Source organism: Scyliorhinus canicula, chromosome 23 (assembly GCF_902713615.1).
Source record: "Scyliorhinus canicula chromosome 23, sScyCan1.1, whole genome shotgun sequence".
Lineage (NCBI taxonomy): Eukaryota > Metazoa > Chordata > Chondrichthyes > Carcharhiniformes > Scyliorhinidae > Scyliorhinus > Scyliorhinus canicula.
Genome location: NC_052168.1, coordinates 23,300,586 through 23,317,474, shown reverse-complemented (window position 1 = coordinate 23,317,474; position 16,889 = coordinate 23,300,586). Strand labels below are relative to the sequence as shown.

The 16,889-nt window shown below is 54.3% G+C and overlaps 1 protein-coding gene across 3 annotated transcripts in view; it reads right to left on the bottom strand.

Annotated features, from left to right (window-relative positions):
- The window catches only part of LOC119956502 (lethal(3)malignant brain tumor-like protein 2), a 234,424-nt gene that overhangs the window by 163,395 nt on the left and 54,140 nt on the right, over positions 1 to 16,889 (bottom strand). For all 3 annotated transcript variants that reach the window (XM_038783779.1, XM_038783780.1, XM_038783782.1), the window contains exons 9-11: positions 9,008 to 9,239; positions 4,343 to 4,422; positions 2,591 to 2,695 (exon numbers count right to left, since the gene is read on the bottom strand). In XM_038783779.1, coding sequence (XP_038639707.1) covers positions 2,591 to 2,695; positions 4,343 to 4,422; positions 9,008 to 9,239 — 417 coding nt within the window. The remainder of the gene's footprint in view (positions 1 to 2,590; positions 2,696 to 4,342; positions 4,423 to 9,007; positions 9,240 to 16,889) is intronic.

Below are 16,889 nucleotides of genomic sequence, written 5' to 3'. Positions count from 1 at the left end.
GAGAGTAGCAATGGAAGGGTGCTTTTCTGATTGGAGGGCTGTGACTTGTGGTGTTCCGCAGGGATCAGTGCTGGGACCTTTGCTGTTCCTAGTATATATAAATGATTTGGAGAAAAATGTAACTGTTCTGATTAGTACGTTTGCAGATGACACAAAGGTTGATGGAATTACGGATAGCGATGAGGACTGTCAGAGGATACAGCAGGATTTAGATCGTTTGGAGACTTGGGCAGAGAGATGGCAGATGGAGTTTAATCCGGACAAATGTGAGGTAATGCATTTTGGAAGGTCTAATGCAGGTACGGAATATATAGTGAATCGTAGAACCCTCAAGAGTATTGACAGTCAGAGAGATCTAGGTGTACAGGTCCACAGGATACTGAAAGGGGCAACACAGGTGGAGAAGGTAGTCAAGAAGGCATACGGCATGCTTGCCTTCATTGGCTGGTGCATTGAGCAGGAGAATTGGTAAGTCACGTTGCAGCTGTATAGAACCTTGTTTAGGCCACACTTGGAGTATAGTGTTCAATTCTGGTCGCCACACTACCAGAAGGATGTGGAGGCTTTAGAGAGGGTGCAGAAGGGATTTACCAGGATGTTGCCTGGTATGGAGGGCATTAGCTATGAGGAGCGGTTGAATAAACTCGGTTTGTTCTCACTGGAACGACGGAGGTTGAGGGGCGACCTGATAGAGGTCTACAAAATTATGAGGGGCATAGACAGAGTGGATGGTCAGAGGCTTTTTCCCAGGGGAGAGGGGTCAATTACTAGGGGGCATAGGTTTAAGGTGCGAGGGGCAAGGTTTAGAGGAGATGTACAAGGCAAGTTTTTTTACACAGAGGGTAGTGGGTGCCTGGAACTCGCTGTCGGAGGAGGTGGAGGAAGCAGGGACGATAGTGACATTTAAGGGGCATCTTGACAAATACAGGAATAGGATGGGAATAGAGGGATACGGACCCCGGAAGTGTAGAAGATTTTAGTTTAGACGGGCAGCATGGTCGCCACAGGCTTGGAGGGCCGAAGGGCCTGTTCCTGTGCTGTACTTTTCTTTGTTCTTTGTGCTAAACAGCTGGCTTGTAATGCAGAACAAGGCCAGCAGCGAGGGTTCAACTCCCGTACCAGCCTCCCCAAACAGGCGCCGGAATGTGGCGACTAGGGGCTTTTCACAGTAACTTCATTGAAGCCTACTTGTGGCAATAAGCGATTATTATTATTGTATATAAGAAGGCATCTCTAGGAATTCTGGAAGAAGCTGAAGAGAACAGAGTGAGAATTGGTTGTAGAAACAGAGCACGAGGTCAAGTTATAGTGTAGTTTATTAGTTAGATAGAATATTAATTACTGTACTACAGGTTCAGTATTACTAGTTTATTATCTGTTACTCAGTAAAGTGTGCAAACCTAATCAAAGTTAGTAGTGTAAAATAAATTTGTTTTGATTCAAACTTCTTATTTTTATATTCTTTGTCAACACTACATATCTGGCTATCTTGGAGGAAAAGGCAAGGAATATAACAGTAATGGGTTGAAGGGTTATGGGGAACGGACAGAAGGGCAGAGTTAAGGCCAGGATGGGATCAGCCATGATCGAATGGCAGAGCAGGTCGATGGGCTGAATGGCCCAATTCCGCTCCGATATTTTATAAAGTATTAACACTCTGTACACCTCAGCATCACAGTCAGGGGTGAAGTTAACCACGAAACCAGCGGGAGAGAATTGAGTTTAAGGTTTTATTCCTCTTTTATCTCCTCGCCCCCAGTTGCTTTCCAGTAAGTATTCGCCTCAAACAAGGAAGGAAGGTGATTCAATCTGGATTAGGCTCAACCAGTGAACAGAGCTCACAGGGCCGCAGCGTACACGCACAGGCTCAGCGTACACGCACAGACTCAGCGCACACGCACAGGCTCAGGGTACACGCACGTGGGCGCAGCGTACACGCACAGGCTCAGGGTGCACGCACATGGGCGCAGCGTACACGCGCAGACTCAGCGTACACGCGCAGACTCAGCGTTCACGCACAGACTCAGCGCACACGCACAGGCTCAGGGTACACGCACAGGCTCAGGGTACACGCACAGGCTCAGGGTGCACGCACATAGGCGCAGCGTACACGCGCAGACTCAGCGTTCACGCACAGACTCAGCGTACACGCACAGGCTCAGGGTGCACACACATGGGCGCAGCGTACACGCACATTGGCTCAGCGCACACACACAGACTCAGCGTACACGCACAGACTCAGCGCACACACACAGACTCAGCGCACACACACAGACTCAGCGCACACACACAGACTCAGCGCACACACACAGGCTCAGGGTGCACGCACATGGGCGCAGCGCACACGCACAGGCTCAGGGTGCACGCACATGGGCGCAGCGTACACGCACATACTCAGCGCACACGCACAGGCTCAGGGTGCACGCACATGGGCGCAGAGTACACGCACAGACTCAGTGTACACACGCAGACTCAGCGTACACGCACATGGGCGCAGCGTACACGCACAGACTCAGCGTACACGCACACGGGCTCAAGCGATTTTTCAGAGCGTCAGTGTCAAATAACCAAAACCCAAAATAGGCCTCACCTTTTGGACGCTGGCAACACAAATGGTGGATAGATTCAGTGGATCGATGGCCTCCAGTTTCATCCCCTCCTCAAACCAATCATCGTTAGTGTAAACTGCCCGGACCTAGTCATCAGGAAGGTTAAGTTTGGCAAACATTAATTTCTTGCAACAAAAAAGTTAGGAATGGGCGAAATGGATTTGTTTGAAACACTCGGCACATCTGTCAATGTCAGAGGGGAACAGATGTTTCTGACCGTCCGACAAAAGCCCCCCCCCCAGCCCACCCCCCCAGCCACCCCCCCCCCCCCCCCCATGTTCGAGCTGGTTGGCAGACAGGAAGTAGAGAGTTCGTTGGATATATTCAAGAGGGAGCTGGACGTGGCCCTTGCGGCTAAAGGGATCAAGGGGCACAGAGAGAAAGCGGGAACGGGATACTGGATTTGCATAATCAGCCATGATCATATTGAATGGTGGTGCAGGCTCGAGGGGCCGAATGGCCTACTCCTGCACCTATTTTCTATGTTTCTCTGTCCCTACCCACAGATGCTGACCGGCCTGCCCGGTGTTTCTAGCGCTTGCCCACCAAATTCCTTCACCAAGCCGATACCACACTGCATCCAAATGCTCTCAACTGGCGATAACAACTCTACAGATCATTGCACCATATTGCCAGCCGTCTCTCAAGGGTGGCCAGCTGTGAATGCATTTGACAAGAGACTCAAAAACATCCGGACCGTCTTCGAGCTCGGGTCGACCGAGACAGCGACCTCGATTCGGGGTTTATCCCTCCAGTCACAGCAGCGGGAATCCCACGTCCCGCTGGAGATTTAGCGCAGCAACAAATTCCCCGTGTTGGCGAGCAGCAGTACGGACTCGCTAAAGAGAATCAGCATTCACCCCGTACTCTGGCACTTTAATAAACGGAGGGTTTCATGAAGGAATCCAGAACCAAAAAAAAAAAGTTAGTTGGTCTCGATTCTGGCTGTCAGAGGAGATTGTGGCCCAGTGGGATTTATTACGGGATCAGTTATCCGGAGACCAAAGCTAATACTGTGGGGACATGGAATTTAAGTTCAATTAATAAATCTGGAATTGAAAGCTGCTCTCAGTAACAGTGAAACTGTCATTGACTGTTGTAAAAACCCATCTGGGTCACTAATGTCCTTTAGGGAGGGAAATCTGCCATCCTTACCCGGTCTGGCCTACACGTGACTCCAGACCCACAGCAATGTGGTTAATTCTTTTTTTTTTTAATTTAGAGTACCCATTTCATTTTTTCCCAATTAAGGGGCAATTTAGCATGGCCAATCCACCTACCCTGCACATCTTTGGGCTGTGGGGGCGAAACCCACGCAGACACGGGGAGGATGTGCAAACTCCACACGGACAGTGACCCAGAGCCGGGAACGAACCTGGGACCTCGACACCGTGAGGCAGCAGTGCTAAATACTGTGCTGCCCCCATGTGGTTAATTCTTAACTGTCCTCGCAAGCCACTCAGCTCAAGATTGATTAGGGATGGGCAGCACGGTGGCACAGTGGGTTTCGCCCCCACAACCCAAAGATGTGCAGGATTGGCCAGGCTAAATTGCCCCTTAATTGGAAACAAAATTGGGTACTCTAAATTTATGAAAAAAAATACGATTGATTAGGGATGCTCTTCGCCAACGAAACTCACATTTCAACAAAATAATTTTGTTATTTTAAAAAAGAGATGGTATTAATTGCCAACCCTACCTTATATATTCTGAACGAAGGATTTGTCCCTTACCTTTTTGAAGAGATGTGGTACAGCATCACAGTAGATTTTCCTAAATGTTGGATGCGAGCTTAAGTCAGCCCTGGCCGTTCCTGGTCAGGGAAAGAGAGGATAAAATTTTAGTTTGAAGTCAATGCCGGAGTCGATCTCGTTCCCGCATCCACTTCTCCCCTCCTCTCCTCTCCATGGACAAGTTCACAATTCAAACGGTTAAATTAAAACATTTGAAAAATATTATTCTCTTTACACCTCGGAGTCAGATTTTACTTCACAAGACTTTACAAGGATACATAGAAGAGAGCAGGAGGCGGCTTTTTGCCCCTTCGAGCCTCCTCCGCCATTAATCACAAACATTGCTGATCATCCAGGGGCGGCACGCGGTGCAGTGGTTAGCACTGGGTCTGCGGCGCTGAGGACCCAGGTTCGAATCCCGGCCCTGGGTCACTGTCCGTGAGGAGTTTGCACATTCTCCCCGTGTCTGCGTGGGTTTCACCCCCACAACCCAAAGATGTGCAGGGTCGATGGATTAGCTACGCTAAATTGCCCCTTAATTGGAAAAATAAATAAATAATTGGGTACTCTAAATTTAAAACAAAATGGCTGATCATCCAACTCAATAGCCTAATCCTGCTTTCTCCCCATAGCCTTCGATCCCATTCTCTCCAAGTGCTATATCCAGCCGCCTCTTGAACATATTCAATGTTTTAGCATCGACTAAAATGAATTCCACAGGCTCACCATACTTTGGATGAAGAAATGTTTCCTTATCTCTGTCCAAAATGGTTTACCCTGAATCCTCAGACTGTGACCCCGGTACTGGACACACCATTGGGCAAATGATCTGGCTGATGGTTTAACACTGTTGCTTCACAGCTCCAGGGTCCCAGGTTCGATTCCCGCTTTCAGGGCCGGCCCAAGGTACCGGCAACTCGGGCAGTCGCCCGGGGCGCCATGTGCTAGGGGGTGCCAGAGACTCGGGTCCCGCGCATGCGCAGTTGGGCCGGTGCCAACCAGCGCATGCGCGGTGGCCGCCCTCCCCCAGGGCGGCCCCTTCCGCCCCCCCTCGGCCCGCCCCCCCCCCCCTCGGCCCGCCACCCCCCCCCTCCGTCCCCCCGCACCCCTCCGTCCGCCCCCCCTACCTCGGCCCCCCCCCCCCCGCCTCGGCCCCACCCCCCCGCCTCGGCCCCACCCCCCGCCTCGGCCCCGTCCCCCGGCCCCACCCCCCCCGCCTCGGCCCCGCCCCCCCGCCTCAGCCCCCCCCCCCCCCCCCCGTCCGCCCCCCCCCCCCGTCCGTCCACCCCCCCCCCCCGCCTCGGCCCGCGCACCCCGCCTCGGCCCCGCCCCCCCGTCCGCCCCCCCTCCGTCCGCCCCCCCCCCCCCCCGCCTCCCCCCCCCCCCGCCTCGGCCCCACCCCCCCCCCGTCCGCCCCCCCCACCTCGGCCCCCCCCGCCTCGGCCCCCCCCCCCCCGTCCGCCCCCCCGCCTTGGCCCCCCCCGCCTCGGCCCCGCCCCCCCATCCACCCCCCCCGCCTTGGCCCCGCCCCCCCTCGGCCCTGCCCCCCCCCCCCCGAAGGGCGCTGAAGTTCAGCTTGCCCGGGGCGCCAGCAACCCTAGGACCGGCGCTGCCCGCTTGGGTCAGTCTGTGCGGAGTCTGCACGTTCTCCCCGTGTCTGTGTGAGTTTCCTCCGGGTGCTCCGGTTCACCTCCCACAAGTCCCGGAAGACGTGCTGTTCGGTGAATTGGACATTCTGAATTCTCCCTCTGTGTACCCGAACAGGCGCCGGAATGTGGCGACTAGGGGCTTTTCACAGTGACTTCACTGCAGTGTTAATGTAAGCCTACTTGTGACAACAATAAAGATCAGCCATGATCTAATTGAATGGCGGAGCAGGCTCGAGGGGCCAGATGGCCTACTCCTGCTCATAGTTCTTATGTTCTAATTATAGGGGCAGCACAGTGGCCTAGTGGTTAGCACTGCTGCCTCACGGTGCTGAGGTCCCAGGTTCGATCCCGGCTCTGGGTCACTGTCCGTGTGGAGTTTGCACATTCTCCCCGTGTCTGCGTGGGTTTCGCCCCCACAACCCAAAGATGTGCAGGGTGGGTGGATTGGCCTCGCTAAATTACCCCTTAATTGGAAAAAATGAATTGGGTACTCTAAATTGTTTTTAAAATAAAGATTATTATTATTGTTTTGGACAACCTTGAAGGGTTTATGAGCTGGGTCAGGAAAGAGTCACTTCTGAAGGGCACTCACTTAAGCCACCTTTCTGTCTTTTTTTTTCTGTCAAATGCCCTCAATGGAGCAGCACGGTAGCACAGTGGTTAGCACTGTGGTTTCACAGCGCCAGGGTCCCAGGTTTGATTCCCGGCTTGGGTCACTGTCTGTGCGGAGTCTGCACGTCCTCCCCGTGTGTGCGTAGGTTTCCTCCGGGTGCTCCGGTTTCCTCCCACAGTCACAAAGATGTGCAGGTTGGGTGGATTGGCCGTGATAAATTGTCCTTAGTGTGCAAAATGTTAGGAGGGGTTATTGGGTTACGGGGCCGTTCACGCCGGTTGGGAGAATCGCCGGCCGCGCCATTTAATTGCGCGACGCTGGTCCGACCATTGTCCCAACCGGCGTGAACGGCCCCGTCGAGTTCTGCTCCGCGCCAGCCGGAGAATCGCCCGAGACACTCACAACGGCGATTCTCCGGTACTCCCGCCATTCTCCGGCTCGGATGGGCCGAGTGGCCACTCCGAAGCCGACAGGTTCCCTCCGGCGCCGTCCACATCTGGTCGCTGCCGGCGGGAACTGTGTGGGAACGCTGGGGGGGGGGGGGGGGGGGTTCCTTCACCAGGGAGGGGGGGCCTCCGATGGGGTCTGGCCCGAGATCGGGGCCCACCGATCAGCGGGCCGACCTCTCTAAAGAAGGACCTCCTTTCCTCCGCCGCCCCGCAAGATCCATCCGCCATCTTCTTGCGGGGTGGCCTCGGGGAGGAACGGCAACCGCGTATGCGCGGGTGACTTCATTTCGCGACGCCGCTTTTTAACGTAAAATACGCGACGTCGCTCCTCTCTCCCCGGGGGCGGGAGAATAGGGGGCTGGGAGCCGGCTCCGACGCCAGAGTGAAACAATCCGGTTTTCACTCCGGCGTCGGGAATTTGTCTCCATTTCGGAGAATCGCGCCCCATGTATCTGCCTGGGTTCCATTTCCCAAATAACTCTGGCCAACCCAGGTTCGAATCCCGGCTCTGGGTCACTGTCCGTGTGGAGTTTGCACATTCTCCCCGTGTCTGAGTGGGTCTCACCCCCACAACCCAAATATATGCAGGTTAGGTGATTGGCCATGCTAAATTGCCCCTTAATTGGAAAAAAAATTGGGTACTCTAAATTTATTTTTTTGAAAACTGTGGCCTAATCATTTTCAAGCATCCCTCAGACTCAACAGCTTTTTAGGACAGCAAGTTTCAGATTTCTGTTACCCTTCCACTGAAGACATAGGTCCTGACATCACTCCTGAACCGACTCATTCCTAAATTCCCTGTTCCGCACTGTAACCAATTACTTATTTGTCGATGTACTTTGGGCAGCAGGGTAGCACGGTGGTTAGCATAAATGCTTCACAGCTCCAGGGTCCCAGGTTCGATTCCGGCTTGGGTCACTGTCTGTGCGGAGTCTGCACGTCTTCCCCGTGTCTGCGTGGGTTTCCTCCGGGTGCTCCGGATTCCTCCCACAGTCCAAAGATGTGCGGGTTAGGTGGATTGGCCATGCTAAATTGCCCTTAGTGTCCTAATAGTAAGGTTAAGGGGGGGGGTTGTTGGGTGACGGGTATAGGGTGGATACGTGGGTTTGAGTAGGGTGATCATGGCTCGGCACAACATCGAGGGCCGAAGGGCCTGTTCTGTGGTACTGTTCTATGTTCTATGTTCTATTATGTCTGTTATGGGTCAGGGTTTAGAGAGCCCCAAAGTGTATCATGGAGTTCACCTGACCCACAACTTTTACTACATTGCGGCATGGGGAGCACACGGCCCACTCTACAGGTGGGGTACAGCAGAAATGGAAAAGTATTTTACAAAGCAAAACAATGTTTATTCTATGAACTCAAGTTAACCTTTTTAAAAACATAGTGAACATCTTAGCAACCATTAATTCATATACAATCCACAAAGAATACAACACTAAGTAATCCTTTAAGCTTTCTTTTAACATCCATAAGACTTTTAAAAAAAACCTTTAACAGAAGCACCTCAGGTTAAGAGAGCAGTTATTAGTTTTAAATCACCAAAGGATCGATTTAGTCTTTAGATTACAGAGACTCTAATACCCCTTCTGGCTGTGACTGCAGCTATCCAGCTCTGAAAACGAAACTAAAACACACCCTGCCGCAAACAGCCTAAAACAAAAGTAAAAAGCTGACAGACAGCCCAGCTCCACCCACTCTCTGACATCACTGCAGTAATAAACAGCTCATTTCTTAAAGGTACTCTCACGTGACATGTCTACTGCCTGCCGTCGGCCGCAGAAAAATACTTTTCACTATGCACGTGACAATAAATCAATCAAATCGATCAATCAACTATTCATCCGATTAAATCCTATAATCGCCTTGAAGACCTCAAGTTGAACACCTCATAACTTTCTATCTCGAAGGCAGTTCTTGAGGGGGGGGGGGGGGTGACGTGCCGATTGCTCACCTGTGCGTTTCACTTTGTGACCTACGCGTTTGGCCCATCCCACTGAGTGAATGAGGGGACTCCACATGTGGCACCAGAAATCGTCGTCTTCCTCACAATCTTCATAGAGCAGCCGGAGGCGCCCCCCGATCACCGTGTCCACGACTGCGGTCCTCGTACGCGAAATCTGCGCCTTATCAACAACTTCCACCCGCATCCCGGGTCGGAATGAGTATTTCATGCTCTCCACCATCTGCCCGGGAGAAACAAAATTAAAAATTTTAAAAAAAAAGAGGAAATATTCATTCTCAAACATAAAACGCAACAAGGGAGAGAAAATAATAGCTTCTCCCTCACCCCCCAACCTTTTGGAAAAGATGGCAGATTCCACTATTTTTCCGACACATTTTTGTCCAGGACCCTCATTAATATGGGGGCAGCACGGTAGCATGGTGGTTAGCATAAATGCTTCACAGCTCCAGGGTCCCAGGTTCGATTCCCGGCTGGGTCACTGTCTGTGCGGAGTCTGCACGTCCTCCCCGTGTGTGCGTGGGTTTCCTCCGGATGCTCCGGTTTCCTCCCACAGTCCAAAGATGTGCGGGTTAGGTGGATTGGCCATGCTAAATTGCCCTTAGTGTCCTAAAAAGTAAGGTTAATGGGGGTTGTTGGGTTACGGGTATAGGGTGGATACGTGAGTTTGAGTAGGGCGATGGGGGGGGGGGGCATTCAACTCCGGGATCCCACACCCAAGTCCCAATTTGTCCCAGAATCTCTACAGTGCAGAAGGCAATTCGGCCCATCGCGTCTGCCCCAATCTTCTGATCAGAGCGCCCAACCTCGGCCCAATCCCCCGCAACCCCGCAGCCCCACCCAACTGCTGGGACATCAAGGGGTAATCAATCCACCCAACCCGCACATCTTTGGAACGTGGGAGGAAATCCACGCAGACCCGGGGGGGAACACGCAAACTCCACACAGTCACCCGAGGTGGGGATTGAACCTGGGTCCCTGGTGTTGTGAGGCAGCAATACTCACTTCACAGGAACACTCCCCCCCCCCCCCCCCTTCAATTCCTCCTCCACCACGACCCTAAATGGTTGTAGTGGTTGGAGGTCACCGGGGCAGCACGGTAGCACAGTGGTTAGCACTGTGGCTTCACAGCTCCAGGGTCCCAGGTTCGATTCCCGGCTGGGTCACTGTCTGTGCGGAGTCTGCACATTCTCCCCGTGTGTGCGTGGGTTTCCTCCGGGTGCTCCGGTTTCCTCCCACGGTCCAAAGATGTGCAGGTTAGGTGGATTGGCCATGATAAATTGCCCTTAGTGTCCAAAATTGTCCTTAGTGTTGGGTGGGGTTACTGGGTTATGGGGATAGGGTGGAGGTGTTGACCTTGGGTAGGGTGCTCTTTCCAAGAGCCGGTGCAGACTCGATGGGCCGAATGGCCTCCTTCTGCACTGTAAATTCTATGTAATCTCAGCTCCAGGACATCACTGCAGGAGTTCCTCAGGGTAGTGTCCTCGGCCCCAACCATCTCCAGCTGCTTCATCAATAATCTCACCCACGTTACATCAGGTCAGAAGTGGGGATGTTTGCGGATGACGGCACAATGTTCAGCGCCATTTGTGACTCCTCAGATAATGAAGCAGTCCCTGTCCAAATGCAGCAAGACCTGGACAATATCCAGGCTTAGGCTGATACAAGTGCCAAGCAGTGATCTCCAACAAAAAAAAGAATCTAACCATCTGGCCTTGACAATTCAATAGCATTACCATCACTGAATCCCCCACAAGCCCCTCAGTTCAAGGGCAATTAGGGTTGGGCACCAGCCAGTGAATGCCCAAATCCCATCAAAAGAATCCATCTTTAGACTTCCGGGGGCAGCCGTGTGTCGAGCGGACGGACATCAGATGTCTCTCCTCCCAATTGGACCCAATACAGCAAATTCTTTTTTGAGTTCTTGCCCCAAAAAGCCACCTAAAGCTCCCCTAAACCCAAAAGGCACGAACAACAACGAAGATGTCGGCAAACAGCGGTTCAAAGGGACGCCGATAAGACAGAAATGGAGGACAGGGGCAGGAGCCACGGGCAGACGGACCGGCGGTCCCACGAGGCCAGGCAGAGGCCCAGGCGAACCAGGAGATGGGAAGATCGGTGGCCCGAGCGGCGGAGCAGGAGCGGACGACAACATCCCTCCCACACGGGGGGGACGGATACAGGAACTTGTTTTTTAAAAAGGAACTGACCGCTATGAAGCAAGCGATCAAAATGGAGTTCCAGGTGGCGGTGAAGCAGGTGGTGACGGAAGCAATAGCCACCCCTTCAGCACACGATAGGCGGCCTGGGATGGAAGGAGGAGGTGGTCCAGGAGAGGACCATCCTGGACCTGGAGAAGGCATCAACGGACCAGAGCGACGGGGTCGTGGTCCTGGAGGCCGAGGTGAAGAGTTCGGGTGGGGAGGTTCGAGGACCAGGAGAACAGGTCCCGACAGCAAAATGTCCGCATCGCGGGTCTGCCAGAGGGGCTCGAGGGTCCCAACGGGCTACACTGCCCACACGCTGGGCAGTCTAGTCAGGAGGGAAGGCTTCCCAAACCCCCCAGAACTCAGCCGAGGGCACAGATCGCTCCGGCCTCAACCCAAAAGTGGGGAGCAGCCGAGAGCGATAATCCCAAAACTGCAGCAATTCCAGGACCGGGAAAAGATCCGGATGTGGGCCCGACAGATGGATTTGTGCTCGTGGGAAAGGCACAGAATCAGGGTCCACCAGGACATTGGGGAGGGGGCGGACGGGCGGAATGGACCTGGCAAAGAAAAAGAGGGAAGGCTGTTCCCGGCCAGACTGTGGGTGACGTACCGGGGAAGGAACATAACTTCAGCACCCCCACAGAGGCCGACCAGTTCGTAAAAACTAACAACCTGGAGGGAGCAGGGTGGTGGGGGGTGGGGGGGGGGGGGGGGGGGGGGGAATGAAAGTGGAGGGCGAACTGAGAACAAGGACTGTAATGTGGACCATGCGCGGGACTGTGCTGCCTCGTTTTCCGTTCGAAGGTGGGAGAGAGAGGAGGGAGTGAGGAGGGGGAAAGCAGGTAAGGGGCGAGGGAGGGGGAAAGCAGGTAAGGGGCGAGGGAGGGGGGATGGAGACAGGTAGGCAGAACGGGGACAGCGCCCGATCAGCATGGAGGGGGGGGGGGTCATTGTACTAATGAGGAGGGCCAGCATGGGAAGACCGTGGTGGGGGGAACAGGGATGGAGGGGGGGGGGGGGCAATGCGCAGAACAGAAAGGGGACAAAACAATAGGAAAGGTTTGGCAGCAAGACAGACACAGGCCTCGGAAGGCATGGAGCAGGGCGAGGATTCAAGATGGCGCGCGGGACCGTCATGGGCAACGGGAAACCCCGGAGTGCAGGGGCGCTTCCACGTGGCGTACACATAGTTGGCGATGATGTTGGGTGCTCCCTGGACAAAGGGAAGCCCCGGAGCGCAGGGGCCCCAAATTCAGGTGGAGAACGGCGACCGTGGCCATTTTGGACAACCTCCTAACAAGGGAAACCCCCAAGTGCATGGGCGCGGCCACCAGGTGAGTATGGGTGATCCCGCGGGGGGGGGGGGGGGGGGGGGGGGGGGTGTGTGTGTGTGGTGTGTGTGTGTGTGTGTGTGTGTGTGTGTGTGTCAGAAACCCCCGTCCCAATCAGGCTACTCACCTGGAACGCAAGGGGACTCAACAACCCAGTGAAAAGAGTCCTTACCCACCTGAGGAGCTGGATACAGACACAGTCTACCTACAGGAGACACACTTGAGGGAGAAGGACTGACTGCTGGTAAGGAAGGGCTGGGTGGGATAGACGTACCACTCATGCTAGGGGACAAGGGCGAGGGGAGTAACCATATTGATTGGCAAGAGGACGGGACTTACAGAGACCAGCATGGTTACGGACCCAGGGGGACGGTACGTCATGGTCAGTGGAGTTTTGGAAGGGGGCCCCGGTATTGCTGGTAAATGTGTACGCTCCCAACTGGGACAACACAGAATTCATCAAGACCATAGCGGAAATCCCCGACATTGACACACGCCGACCGATTATGGGGGGGGGGCGACTTTGTACAGGACCCACTGACCGACTGATCAAACCCCAGAATGTGCAGAAAGACAGGCATGGCTAGGGAGTTGGAGATGTTCAAGGAGCTGATGGGGGTGGTGGACCCGGTAGAAAAGCAGTTCTCGTTCTGCTCGCTGATGCACAGTGTGTAAACCCGCGTCCACTCCTTTGCAGTGGGGAAATCGGTGCTTTCAGGGATCACGGGAACGGAGTACTCCGCGATCGTTGTCTCTGACCATGCGCCACACTATATGGATGTGAGGTTGGAGACAGACCAGGCCCAGCGCCCCACTTGGAGGCTGGACAAGGACCTCCTGGCCGACAAGGCCTTCTGTCAAAAAACATCGCGGGCCATAGGCGACTACGTTAGTGACAACCAAAACGTGGAGGTCTCACCCTCCACATTCTGGAATGTGCTGATGGCCGTGATTAGAGGAGAGATCATAGCCTACAAGGCAAGCAGAGATAGGGCAGAGAGGGTGGCCAGGCAACAAACTGGTGGACTCCATCCTGGAAGTCGACAGAAAATACTCCGAGGCCCCGACTGTAGAGCTGCTGGCGGAGAGAAAAAATCTGCAAATGGACTTTAACCTGCTAACGATTAGGAAAGCAGTGTACCAACTCCACCAGACATGGGGGACCTTCTACCAACACGGAAACAAGGCTGGCCGCCTATTGGTTCACCAGCTGAGAAAGCAGGCAGCCAGGAGGGGAATAGCGCAGGTAAAGGATAGCAGAGGCAGACTGGTAACAGAGTTAAAGGAGGGCAATCGGGCATTTAAGACCTTCTACCGGGGACTGTATGCCTCCGAGCCCCCCCAACGGGGGCGCGGGGATGAAACAGTTCCTAGACGCACTGGAACTACCAGTTGTGGGGGAAGTCAGGCAAGGGGAGCTGGAAGCACCAATAGATCTGGGAGAAATCATGGAGAGCATCAGCTCCATGCAAGCGGGAAAGGCACCGGGACCTGACAGGATCCCGGCGGACTTCTACAAACAATTTGCACCAGTCCTGGCCCCACACCTAAGGGACATGTTCACGGACTCACTGGCAAGGGGCACCCTGCCCCCCATGTTAGCACAGGCCACAATTTCACTGATATCCAAAAAAGATAAAGACCTGACGGAATGTGGATCATACAGACCCATTTCACCGCGAAAATACTCGCAAAGGTCCTGGCCAAAAGGCTGTAGGGCTGCGTACCAGAGTTGGTCGCAGAGGACCAAACAGGCTTTGTCAAGGGTAGGCAGCTCACAGCGAACATCAGGCGGCTGCTGAACATAATAATAACCCCCTCTATGGAGAGAGCACCAGACGCGATCATCTCCCTGGACGCAGAAATGGCCTTCGACAGAGTCGAATGAAATACCTCCTCGAGGTACTGGAACGGTTTGGGCTAGGAGCGGGGTTCACCTCCTGGGTGAGGCTCCTGTACAACGCTCCCTAAGCGAGCGTCTGAACTAACACCACCAGCTCTGAATACTTCCAGCTGCAGAGAGGAACAAGATAAGGCTGTCCCCACTCTTGTTCGTGCTAGTGATCGAACCTCTGGCGATAGCCCTGCGGGACGCGAAAAGCTGGAAGGGAATCCAGAGAGGAGACAGAGAGCACAGAGTCTCACTCTATGCAGATGACCTGCTCCTCTATGTCTCGAAGCCACAGGAGGGTCTGAAGGCAATACTGCAAATGCTGAAAGAGTTTGGAACCTTCTCGGGCTACAAACTTAACCTGGGCAAAAGCGAGACATTCCCAGTGAACCCAAACGGGGGAGGGGCAGAGCTGGAGGGGCTCCCGTTTAAAACGGCCCAGAACAGATTCCGTTACCTGGGGATCCGGACAGCCAGAGACTGGACACAGATCCACAAGTGGAACCTGACCAGCCTGGTGGAGGAAGTTAAAAAGGACTTAGAGGCGGGGCTCACTCCCACGCTCCCCGTAGACGATTGAGATGAACGTACTGCTGAGAGGGGTACAGCCCCCGACGATGTCACAGGCCACTATTTTGGTAATATCGAAGCAGGACAAGAACTTGTCCGTCTTTCAGGCCGATCTCGCTGCTTAATCTCACTGGCCAAAGCTCTGACCTCCAGGATTGAAGATTGTGTGCCGGATGTGATTATGGAGGATCAAACCGGGTTTGTCAAGGGCAGGCAGCTGGTGGCCAATATAAGGCGGCTGCTCAACGTGACCATGATGCCCCCGGAGAGTAGGGAGGTTGAGGTAGTTGTAGCCAGGATGTGGAGTAGGCGTTCGACCAGGTGGAGTGGGACTATCTATGGGAGGTGTTGGGCCGATTTGGGTTCGGTAGGGGCTTTATCGTCTGGGTTAGGCTGCGGTACCAGGCCCCGGAGGCTAGGGTAAGGACGGACAGGATAACCGCGGACTTTCATAGAATTTACAGTGCAGAAGGAGGCCATTCGGCCCATCGAGTCTGCACCGGCTCTTGGAAAGAGCACCCTACCCAAGGTCAACACCTCTACCCTGTCCCCATAACCCAGTAACCCCACCCAACACTAAGGGCAATTTTGGACATTAAGGACAATTTAGCATGGCCAATCCACCTAACCCGCACATCTTTGGACTGTGGGAGGAAACCGGAGCGCCCGGAGGAAACCCACGCAGACACGGGGAGGACGTGCAGACTCCACACAGACAGTGACCCAAGCCGGGAATCGAACCTGGGACCCTGGAGCTGTGAAGCGATTGTGCTAACCACTGTGCTACCGTGCTGCCTTGACTATTTTAGGCTACACCGGGGGACGAGAGAGGGATGTCCCCTCTCCCCACTGCTGTTTGCGTTAGCTATAGAGCCGCTGGCAATTGCTCCAAGAGCTGGTTCAGGGGGGGGGGGGGGTTTGGTCGAACAGATGAGGGGCGAGTTCCAGAGATGGGATGCGCTACCGCTGTCGCTGGGAGGGTGCAGACGGTTAAGATGACGGTCCTACCGAGATTTTTATTTGTATTTTCATCCCGCGGTCCTTTTTTAAGAGGGTTAACAAAATCATTCTGGGCTTTGTGTGGGCGGGTAAGTTCCCACGGGTGAAGAAGGTGATGCTCGAGAGGAATCGGGGAGAGTGGGGCTCGCTCTGCCAAACTTCAGAAACTACTATTGGGCGGCCAATATTGCTGTGATAAGGAAGTGGGTGGTGGGGACGGGGTCGGTTTGGGAGCGGATGGAGGCAGCTTCATGTAGGGGCACCAGCTTGGGGGCGGTGATAACGGCACCTCTGCCATTCCCGCCGGCGAGATATTCCACCAGTCCCGTGGTGGTGACGGCCCTGAGGATTTGGGATCTGCGGAGGAGGTACGTTGGAGCAGTGGGAGCATCGGTTTGGTCCCTAATATGTGACATCCCAGGGAGCTTGGATGGGGGGGTTTCGGGTGTGGCAAAGGGCGGGAATTGCGAGGATGGGGGACCTGTTCCTGGAAGGAAGCTTCCCTAGCTTGAGGGCGCTGGAGGTGAAGTTTGGGTTGGCAAGGGGGAATGATTTCAGATATTTACAGGTGCGGGACTTTCTGCGCAGGCAGGTACCATCCTTCCCACTCCTGCCACTAAGGGGGATCCAGGATAGGGTTGTGTCTAGGGGATGGGTGGGGGAGGGGAGCGTCTCGGACATCTACAAAGAACCAATGGAAGCGGAGGAGACGTAGATCGAGGAGCTGAAGCGTAAGTGGGAGGAGGAACTGGGGGGGAAGAGATGGAGCACGGCCCATGGGCAGACACGTTGAGCAGAGTCAACGCAACCGCTACATGCGGCAGGCTCAGCTTGATCCAATTCAAGGTGGTACACAGGGCCCACATGACAGT